General features: G+C 39.4%; 1 protein-coding gene across 1 annotated transcript; it reads left to right on the top strand.

Moving 5' to 3' along the window:
- Positions 1 to 412: 412 nt before the first annotated feature.
- On the top strand, positions 413 to 10,890 carry LOC145604605 (putative carboxylesterase 11). Its single transcript, XM_081660505.1, has 2 exons — positions 413 to 1,534; positions 9,942 to 10,890. Exons 1-2 carry the CDS (start codon positions 651 to 653, stop codon positions 10,477 to 10,479), a joined length of 1,422 nt encoding a protein of 473 aa, XP_081516631.1. The 5' UTR covers positions 413 to 650; the 3' UTR covers positions 10,480 to 10,890.
- The last annotated feature ends 678 nt before the right edge of the window (positions 10,891 to 11,568 follow it).

Raw genomic sequence — 11,568 nt, 5'->3', positions numbered from 1 at the left:
TGTAAAGATGTTGAACAATTGTTGGTTGAAGATCACAGATTCGAGCATACGAATTTGTCGCTGAAATATTTCTCCTCTCGCACAAACTCCACAAAGTTTCTCTCTTTTCACAATGGTTTGCATTCTTTGCAATTGGTTTTTTTGGGAGGTTATTTATTTTCGCGGCATGTGTGAATGTTCGCCGACAATATTTTATTGTAAACCGGATTTATACCAAAAGGGATTGTTTTGCCAAACAAGGTCTACAAGGGAGGGGGTAAAAAAGGAACATTGAATAGAAAATTGATTAAAATAGGAAATCATAAATTCATTACAGTAAATTTATTTTATATTTTGTTTGTTGCATAAATTCATAATCGAATATGATTACGGAAACATACATGTTGGGGGGAACTATTTCAAACAAAAAAAAAAAAAAAAAAAAAGAAAAAAAAAAAAAGAGAAAAGAACACATGACAAGATTGTGATTTGGACGACATCTTCAATCATCTACAAAGTGCCCCAGAAACAAAATAATATAGCAGAAGAATATTCAATGTAGGTTGAGTTGAATTGAATTGAATTTGATTATTAACAAAAAAAATTGAATCTCAGATTTCCAAGATAAGATCAAGAAACAGAAAGGGTGGAAAATCCGAGATTGAAAGAGGATGCCAAGCGTAGCGGTGAAGTTATACAGCGTTTTCTTCAAATTCTTGTTGAAACACCGGCTTCAGAATCGTTTCCAGAACACGGCGGATGATTCGGTAAATGGAAGATTAAACAATGATTTTGGTGTCACAACTCGGCCTGATGAATCGGTGGTAGCAGCAAATCCAGTATTTACCGACGGTGTTGCGACCAAGGATATACACATTGATCCTTCTACCTCTCTTTCCGTCCGAATATTCCTCCCTGAGACGGCTCTTTCGTCGGAGATTAGGTCCAAAACTAGGGTTTCTAATAGAAGGGTTGATGCGATTGTGGAAGATTCTGGATCAAATTTACATCGGAGGAATAGTTTTGGACCGTCTTCGGCTGATCTGAGTAATGGGGATAATTCGCAGAGGAGGATTAGTTATGGTAATGTGGGTGTTGGAAATGGGGGATATAGAGGTTATTTGCCGTCGATTGAGCATAGTAAGGGTGATAAGTTAAGGAAATTACCAGTGATGTTGCAGTTTCATGGGGGTGGTTTTGTTAGTGGGAGTAGTGATTCTGTTGCTAATGATTTCTTCTGTCGCCGGATTGCCAAGTATTGTGATGTCATTGTGTTGGCTGTTGGGTATAGGTTAGCGCCAGAGAATCGGTACCCGGCTGCTTTTGAGGATGGTTGGAAGGTGTTGAATTGGCTAGCTAAAACGGCCAATTTGGCTGAGTGTAGCAAATCATTGATCAGTAGAAGTGCTGGTGTCGTTGGCGGTGGAGGCACTGGTGGCAGCGGTGCTGCTGGTGGTGATACCAAGAAATCTGATGTTCTTCGGCAAACTGTTGCGGATACTTTTGGTGCATCAATGGTGGAGCCTTGGTTGGCTGCACACGCCGACCCTTCCAGGTTAGTTTCTTCTTGTATGTAATCCTTCTCTTACTTTGATCTGTTTTTTAAATAGCAAACAATTTACTATGACTGTTAGATGCATTGAGCTAATTATAGGATTTCAATCAGCTCGCTGATGAATCGATTTGGTTGTCATTGTAGTTTACCTCTGTGTTGCAATCTCATAGAGTCATAGGTATGCTAACTTATGTACACACCTTAGATAATGTACAAAGCATAGCAATTGCTTGATTCCTCTCGAAGACAAGAGGAATTCTTCTGTTACGATCATCTAAGTAATACAGGTCTTAGACCCTTTCATTGCATAAGTATAGGAGGTGTGCAGTACCCTCTAAACCCTGCTTAAAACATAGTCAGTAATTGTACAATTAAGATTAGTTTTAAATCATGAAATAGGGGTGATGTTCGACTAGACTGACTCATTGGTAAAGCCTTAAGGTAATTGGCAATTTATTATTATGATCTTAAGTTTCATAAGGCATAAAACAAATGAAGTGAGGGGCTATATTATTACCAAAATTGCTTCCAATATTTCAATATTTGAAGTTTGCTTACCAGCAGAAGAAGCCTATTCTTACTTCCATATTTTTTACTTTAAGAATTTCATCTAGATGACTGGGGTCTAGAACCCTTCTAATGGACCCTACTCAAAAATATTGGTATGGTTCTTTTTTTTAGACCCTATGCTTCTGAGTAGAGTATGGTTCTAGGTGGGATCGAGTATTGTAAGTGTCCAGGTATGCAGACTGCGTAATATATACTCCCTCCGTCCCTAAATTACATTCCTCTTTCTCTCTATTATGTGAGGAATAAATGCTAGAAAGAGGAATGTAATTTAGGGACGGAGGGAGTATTAAATAAAGAAGTTTGAAAATCGAATAATAGTCGGTCATGGTCTCATGATTTAGTTAAAATTTTTGCACAAGCTGGTATTAGCCAGGAAAGAACAGGTGGCTCCCGGACACTACCTAATTGTGATTGATTCTCCAAGTTTATCTAGAATACCGTGGTATTCAGCAGCAACCTTACTGTAAACAATGATATTACATACTTCGTACAATCATACGCTAATTAATAGACGATTATAACTTTTGGGGAAAAATGTAGGTAAAGGACCCAAATTGGACCCCTGCTAGACCCATAGGGTTTGGGTAAGGGCTTTAAAAATTAAACCCTAAGGGTACAGGTTGGGTATGGATATGGATGAATAATTCCGGGTTCAGGTCCGGGTTTTACTAGACCGTACTCATTGCCATCCTTTGCTACTACCTTACCGCTGTTGCAGGTCTTGTTAATCCCAATATTAAACCTGGTTTGCTTTGTTGCCCTGCACCGGGGTTTGTGTTGTTGCCTGCCTTGTTTTGCAGTTTCAGACTTCCTGCTGTTGCTGAAGATTCTTTATTTCTGGTCTTATACCTTCTGTCTCTTCAGAGCTGAGACCCTAGATCTCATTGCTTATAACCTGCTTCACATATGACCTGAATCATCATTTGGTATAGGAAGGCTATGTTGGTTGTTGTCTTTATACAAGAGTTACTATTGAAAGCAGGCCGTATTAAAAGGTGTACTGCAGTATGTACTGAAGTACTTTTCAATCCTGTAATAGACTGGGTTTAATTAAACGAAGTTCACTCAAATTGGAAGAAGAAGGACGGGTTGTTCACAGAATCAATCGAAAGATAACAAGTGATAGTGGTAGTAGCTTGAGGCTACAAGTCTCCAAGTAACTTGAGGTTGCAACTCTCTTGTGTTTGCCTTACAACTTTTCTGGATGCCTTCCCTAAAGATAATTCTACTTACTTATACTAAAGCTAACTTAACAAGATAATACTCCTACATGTGAATATTCACGAAAATAGCACAACATTAATAAAGCAAAGAAGAAACTTGCTGCTTGTTTCCTTAAGCTCCTCTTAATTAGCCTTGTCCTCATCTTCTTTGTTGTAGTTGACCACCCTTGCTGTCCCTATCATTGACTCCTCTTGCTGACTTTCTCCTTGATGACCGTTGCTCTTCTTTTGTGCTTTGGACCTCCTTGTGTAAGCCTTAATGGGCTGACCCGTACCCGTACCCTCAAGTGGGTCCATGACAAAACCTGCCGCCTCAAGATTCACCTTGTCCTCAAGGTGGAACTTAGGGAGACGATGCGTCGCCTCCAAAGTTGGTTTGCCGGTGAGGGTGATTGGTAGTCCAGCCATGGAGTATTGCATTTCTTAAGTCTTCCAGTTGATGGCCATCATCCCCAATTTCTCTAACCACTGAATCCCTAAAACAAGATCGGCATTCCCTAATTGTAAGGGAAAAAAAATTTTCCACAATTGTCACACCGCCATCCATTTTCATGTTCAACCCTTCACACACACCTCTTCCTTTGACAGTCGCTCCGTTTCCTAAAGTCACACAGAAGGAGTTCCCCTTTTTCACCGGAATTGCCGCCTTTTCCACCACCAGCATAGAAATAAAATTATGGGTCGCCCCCGGATCAATCATTACCACCACTCCCTGCCCCTCAACCTCTCCATTAATTGTCATGATTTTTGGGTTGGATGCATTCACCATGGCGCTAAAGAATCCTTTAATTGCTGCTTCACCCTCGACACTTTCTTCTCCATCTTCATCATCATCGGCTGCCACCAGTATGAGCTCCTTGCGCGCACATCGGCGACCCACTCCCCATGGTTTGTCACAACGAAAACATAACCATTTTGTTCGTCGTTCTTGAAGCTCTACTTCTGTCAGCCTCCTAGTGCGTTGCTCTTGCTAGCCAAACTCTCATTGGCCTTGGCAAGATTTATTGAGCCTTGAGATTCTGGTGGGGCCTCAGACCATGACTCACCTGGAAGTCCATAGGTATGAATCAACCCAGGATTTCTGCCTTTACCATTTGAGCTTGAGGGGGTTGACGAATTTAGTTGTGGCCCACTTTGATATGAGCCCAATCCACTTCCACCAACTTTACTGACCCTATTTCTCTCTTCAAATCCTTCCTGCCAGATTCATGGCCTGGTCTAAGTCATATTGATTCAAAATACGCATCTCCGCCTTGATCTTTTCCTGGAGACCATTTATGAATTGCCCTAACATCACGCTCTCAGGTATGTCTTCCAACGGAAAAGCTAGCTCAATGAACCGTCTGTGATACTCCTCCACCGTTGACGTCTGGGTTACCGCGAGCTACTGCTCGTGTAGCGTACCCGCATTCGACGGTTGGAGCTCGTGAAGCAAACGGTCCTTCAGATCCACCCACCCCCCAAACAGCCTCCTTTTGTTTTCCCAATGGAACCATTGCAGCGCCGCTCCGTCCATCGCCACCACCGCGGCGGTAACCTTGTCTTGATCGGTAAGGTAATGGAAATCGAAATACATTTTGGCCCTCATGACCCAATTTTCGGGATCCTTTCCCTCGAACACTTTCCCTTGAACACCGGCATATCTAGCTTCTTGTGCTTCCAACGCCCTTCTTCTCCTCCTCCTCTGTCGTCGTTCCACCCCCGGGGGTCTCTTGGTCTCCACTCCGGCATACCAAACCCTCTTTCTATAGGAGTTCGTACCTCATTTTCGCCTTGAATCTGGCTGTTTTCGCCCTCCGTCGTGTGAACTGGTGGTGGTCGGGTAATTGTGGTGGCCGCGGCCGAGGCGGCTTTCACTTCTGCTTGGAATTTTTCGTTCTCGCGCGTCACCATGTTGCCTGAACTTTTTGGTCCTTCCGAAAGCGATCGATCCGTCCCTCCAACCGTATTCTCTCTTCCTCCTGGCGCTTCATCTCCGCCTCAAATAGTGCCGTAAAGTTGTCGGTGATGGCTTTATGAGTCTCAGCCATGGCCCTGCCTACCGCCTCCGCAACAGCTCGCCCGATAGAGTCATCCTGACCCGTGAGTTTTTCTTCGATCGACTTAAGTCGAGACAACACCTCTTCCAACTTTCCATCCACCGCATCGGCGCGTTGGCTTAAGGCGGGTCCTGCCTTTTTTTATAAATTTTTTTTTTTTTTTTTAAATATCAGAGGTTTTTTTCTTTTTTTCTTTTTTTTTTTTTTCAGGGTGGCGGTTTCCTCCGACGGACCACCAGAACGCCTGCTCTGATACCAAGTTGTAATAGACCAGGTTTAATTAAACGAAGTTCACTCAAATTGGAAGAAGAAGGACGGGTTATTCATAGAATCAATCGAAAGATTACAAGTGATAGAGGTAGTAACTCGAGGTTGCAACTCTCTTGTGTTTGCCTTACAACTTTTCTAGATGCCTTCCCTAAAGATAATTCTACTTACTTATACTAAAGCTAACTTAACAAGACAATACTTCTACATGTGAACATTCACGAAAATAGCAAAACATTAATATAGCAAAGAAGAAACTTGCTGCTTGTTTTCCTTAAGCTCCACTTAATTAGCCTTGTCCTCATCTTCTTTGTTGTAGTTGACCACCCTTGCTGGCCCTATCATTGACTCCTCTTGCTGACTTTCTCCTTGATGACCGTTGCTCTTCTTTTGTGCTTTGGACCTTCTTGTGTAGGCCTTAATGGGCTGACCCGTACCCGTACCCTCATGTGGGTCCATGACAAACCCTTCTGTGGCAATTAGCCAAAGGTATAAAATTTTTCTTCTAGAATAGAAAAATTATTGGGAACTTTTTGGTGTTATTTCATCTGTTGAAAACCTTCTAGAACAATTCGTCAAGTGTCCAGACTTCTCCAAACCCTTTCTAACTTGTATTGGAGTAACCTGATCAAATTCTGATTTTTTCTCTGCAGCTTCTATTCCTACTACATCGTTGAGATACCTCAGTCAGAAGTTAAATTTAGGTTCTGGTTCCTGCTTTTGCTGTGTACAGTTAGCAGCATATTGGCTTTTTCCCTTTGTATGGTCTTTTGGAAGGACGCCCTTGCCCTTTCTCTTGAACATTGCTCTTATCTTTTTTTTCCACAGTAGTTTTGGTCTGTATTTCAAAAGCAGACTATAAATAAGCCTCCTCTTCTATTAACGGTAATTTGAAGTCTGACCTCTGCTTTTATAGATTATTGGACCGTATATATTCTGTTGAAGCTGTCTAATTTGTCCAAAAGCACAAGCAGCTTCTCACAACTGTCAAGCCCCTCACTGTCTAATTCAATTTTAATTTTATCTTTTCCATGCATAAGTAAATCACGTGATTCCTTGATATCCAGGTTGTGTTTGTATAGATTTGGTAAGGCTTCGTTTGGGTGTTTTTTAAGCTCACTGTTTCCCTAAAGCTTTGATATCACTGACGCACCCCTAAAACGTCTGGGACTACGGGGACTGACTTAGAGATAATTTATTAGTGGGTTTATAAGGTGGCAAACTCGCAACTGGAATGAAAGCCATTTAGTTGGACTATTAATATAATAGAGACAATCGCAGATGATCAAGACATAAAAGAGCAGTAACTAACCCTATGTACTCGTCACCTAAAATAAGGTCTGGTCTTTTTTCTAATCTGTTCTCTGAATATTTTACTGAAGTTTGACCATGCTTGTTACATTCATCTTTATGAGGGTATGGCCATGCTGGTCACATTCCTCTGACCGAGTACATTTCAAATATCCAATTTTTATAATTTTTAATACAGATCAAATAGGTATTTGACAAAATAAAAACAGAAATAAGTTCTGGTGAATTTTTCTGGTCTAGTTTGATTTGTATAAGATTAGGGAATATTTATCTAGAATAAGGTGAAGAGAACATAGCTTAATTTGATATTCCAGTTAGATGCCTGTGGATACCTTAATTCTGCCTCAGGAGCTTAGACACAAGGTGGAGATGCCTTACTTTTGTAGGAGAGGTGGTCCTTTATTCTATATATTATACTTACCTTATGTGATTCAAATTGTAAAAGAGCCGCACATTATGTTAGTGGAAAAGAGGCCCGTAGTAAATTAGTGTACGGGTAAAAATAATAGATAGCCAACATGTCCCACTGTTACACGAATCCCTTCATTGTAATTTGGTGAGGCGCCCACCTATCTTTTTAAAATAAATATAGTAAAAAGGAGTTGAACAGGCCCACCTGCCCTGTACTCCATAGAACTCTAGTTGCCTGAAAGAAAAAGAAGGGAAAGGATGAAGAGAAGTAGAGAACTAAATGAGATCATTGAACTGAAGAGGCTAGATTGTTGACAGCATCCGGAGGTTATGAATACGGAAATTGCCTGTGATGGCTCGCTGTCAATTCTCACGAGTGACGATCATCAATTCGTATTAACTCACGAATTAAGTTCATATAAGATTGCAGCTGTAAGGGTCTTTAGGGTTGGAATTGTATTATTGTAGCATTAAATGTAATCTAGTAAGGATTATCTCTCAAAGTTGAAATACAAAACTTGGGGTACATTGCCATGTGCCGTTCATGCCATATCCTTGTCACGTCATTTTAACTTTAAACATAATACTAATATCTACCGTATATGTAACTTTTTTTTCGAATGACTACTTTATATAGAGATGATTTATAACTAAAATCTTATAAATTCAGAATAATAAATCTTTACTACACTTGTCAAAATCTGATAATTGCTCCATGAAAGGGGATCACATGTCTCATTCTAATTGGCTGCTAGATTTTATTGTAATAACTGCCTTGAAGTCCTGGAAAAATAATAATATAGTATTTGCTACCACTTCAACTGGTGAAAAGCTTAATTTTTTAAGTTTATGTTGCTACTGGTGCTAGGTAGATTTTATCTGTTTTGCACTTAATTATCATAGTTGAAGTGATTGTTTTGAGTATATTTTGTACAAGGGGTCTGTTTTGATACAATTAATAAATGCCTCTTATATCTGCAAATTGCTTTGCTATTGTTTCATTTACTTTAGCCCGGCCTAATGTGCTTTAGCATAGATGCTTGCCGTCAACCATCAACCATAGGGCTTGTAACCCTTAATGTTGTGGGCATGGAAGTTTGATGTTTCCTTCTTTTTATTTTTTTTATTTTTTTTATTTTTTTATATGTTAATGGAGCAGAGCATGAGAAAAATAAATATGCTATCTGAAAAGGGTCCAATACATGCTGAATGACACTATTGACTTTCTTCTTTTTCTAGGAAGCATTCTCCAATTGTTTTTCCAGACATGCTGTTTTTGTAATTATGAAATTCTCATTTCAGTGATTTTCTTTTCGGTGGTTTTTGATAGTGGTAATTATCTCTCTAGAATTTGTGTAGTGATGGCAGTTCTGGATGTATACTCCCTCTGTTCATTAAAGATAATTCCGTTTGCAATTTGCGTTGTTCACATTGTACTATTTTGACCATTAATATCTCTAATCTCAAATTATAATAATATAAAAATGTTAATATTATGAAAATAAAAATTGAAACAAATATAGCAAGATCCTACATGATAATATTGATTCTTGTAAATGACCATCAAATTTGAAAACATGAATAGTGATAACAACTGTAGGAATAATCAGTCTTAATCCCAAAGACGACGTTGCTTATATGAACCTTGTACTTGCTATTCATGATCCTCTCCTTTCATTCCCTTATGTCCAATGTCATACTCTTGCAAACCCAGTTTTTTCACATCCTTCTCAACTCCATCCCCAAGTCACCTTTGGTTCTGCACTCTTGCTGTGACTTGATCTCTATTTTCCTTACTGATGCGTCTTCTCTGCCTGATATTCCCAAACCAACGCAATTAGTTCAATCTTTTTAATATCCTTGATGTCCTCAACAACAAATTTCTTCTAGAGTTTGTATCGAAAGGTTGCTGGTTTGTTTAAGGGTTTAATTGATTAGATTGGTGTCAAATATGCTAGAAGTGTTTTTTATTTTTTTCTCTTTCTGCATGTTTGGAAGAAAGAAATTGTTAAGCTTGTCCTCTAGACTTGACACCTATGTTGCTTAGACTTGGGTACTAGCATTTGAGATGGGTACGTGACCAATTATAATGCTATTTTGTGAAATTTTTCAGTGATTTGCCCAAATTGAAGGATACTGAAGTATTCCACCAATTTAGCCCAAATTGAAGGGTACTGAAGTAACCCATGTCTGAGTGTTGGACCAGTGTTGAGGGTCTCCAACACTAGGTACTTTAGGTTATAAGAGTAGTTCAAATCACATGGTGGCTGCCACTAACTTGCATATGAAAGTTCTTTAAACATATTGGCTAGTTTTTTGGATTGAAGTGCGGGATAATCTCAACCGAAGTGCTCATTTAAAAAATAAAATATACATATCATCGTTTTTAGTTATCGTTGTACTTTAGCTGTTTATCTTGGCTTTATTTCTTGAACTTTATCTGCATTATCTCTAAATAATTTTTATAGAACAAAGTCTGATTTCTTTTTGGGAAAGGAGTGGGTATATATGTTTCTTAATTGATCATGCTGCAATTATTTATCTAACTTGAGGTTTATAGTACTGATACAAATACTCGTTCATCAGATGTGTTCTCCTTGGTGTTAGTTGTGGGGCAAACATTTCGGACTATGTGGCTAGGAAAGCTGTTGAATCTGGGAAGCTGCTTGACCCTGTTAAGGTTGTAGCACAGGTGTTAATGTACCCATTCTTTATCGGCAGCGTCCCTACACATTCAGAGATAAAGTTGGCCAATTCATACTTCTATGATAAGCCTATGTGTGTGCTCGCATGGAAGCTCTTCCTGCCAGAAAATGAGTTCAGCTTAGACCACCCTGCAGCGAATCCTTTGATTCCAAATAGAGGACCTCCATTGAAACTTATGCCTCCGACACTGACAGTAGTGGCAGAACATGATTGGATGAGAGACCGGGCCATTGCCTACTCAGAGGAGTTGCGAAGAGTTAATGTGGATGCCCCAGTTCTGGAATACAAAGATGCAGTCCATGAATTTGCAACCCTCGACATGCTTCTGAAGACCCCTCAAGCCCAGGCTTGTGCTGAAGATATTGCCATCTGGGTTAAGAAGTACATCTCAATTCGTGGTCATGAATTCTCTTATTGAGTATCAAATTCATATGGACTTTTTAAGATTGCTGTCCATAGCTCTGTGCCTGTGCTCTCCTTGTCCTCGTCCTGTTCCTTGTCCTCATACTTTGACGTCAATCATAGAGTTATCAATCAGATTTGGCGTCAAAGGAAAATTTTCTCTGTTACCATGAGTCATTACTAGTCTATATGGTTTGGTATTTTTTAATTTTATTTCATTTGTTTTTGGCTGTAATATAGGGCTTTGCGGTGTAGAATTTAGCTACTTGTAATTTGCACTTACCAACTGACGGTCACCAATTGGTGACGGTTTTGTGAAAAAATTCTCCTGTATTATGCTGTAATCATGTACGGATATGAAATGAAATCGTTACCTATGCTTCTTGATATTGAAATAATATTCTTTTGATGACACGCCTATATTTGATATTTTGAAGTTTGGAAGGACTTGATTATAGGAAAAATTGCTAAAAACAATCCCAATTTATCTCCGTGAGCCCAAAATTTTCGTTTATTTTTAAATACTTCCAACTTTATACTCCATATGCCCAAATTAATCTCAACCGGTAATCCAACTTATTATTACAAGTTACCAGACACATATCATTTTATGAACGGTTAAAATTTTATTATTTTAAAAAAAAATAAATTAAAAAAAAGTAAAAAAAAATTGAAAAATTAAGAAACAAGCCTTCTTCAACCTAACCACCCCACTACCAGTACACACCCGGACGCCCAGCCCAACCACATGCCTCCCTAACGCCGGCTGTAGTGAAGAACCCTTCCGGCGTCCCCCGCCTCCGGCACCGCCAGACCTATTACTTTCCATGCTTGAGGAAAGTCGATAGATGATTTTGGCGGTTTTCTATGCTTAAAGAAATCCACCGAATAATACTTTCCATGCTTGAGGAAAGTCGACATATGATTTTGGCAGTTTTCTATGCTAAAGAAAACCCACCAGTTGAGACACTTTCCATGCTTGTGGAAGGTCGACATATGATGTAATTTCTGACTTCTTCGCTTTGATAGATGACAATGACCGACAATTTTCCATGCTTGAGGAAAAACTTGTCTAATAGGATTGAAAGTCTCTGTGTATCGAGAA

This window comes from Chenopodium album, chromosome 22 (genome assembly GCF_948465745.1).
Source record: "Chenopodium album chromosome 22, dcCheAlbu1.1, whole genome shotgun sequence".
NCBI lineage: Eukaryota > Viridiplantae > Streptophyta > Magnoliopsida > Caryophyllales > Amaranthaceae > Chenopodium > Chenopodium album.
The sequence above is the reverse complement of the archived record's forward strand: the minus strand, read 5'-3'. Positions and strand labels throughout refer to the sequence as shown.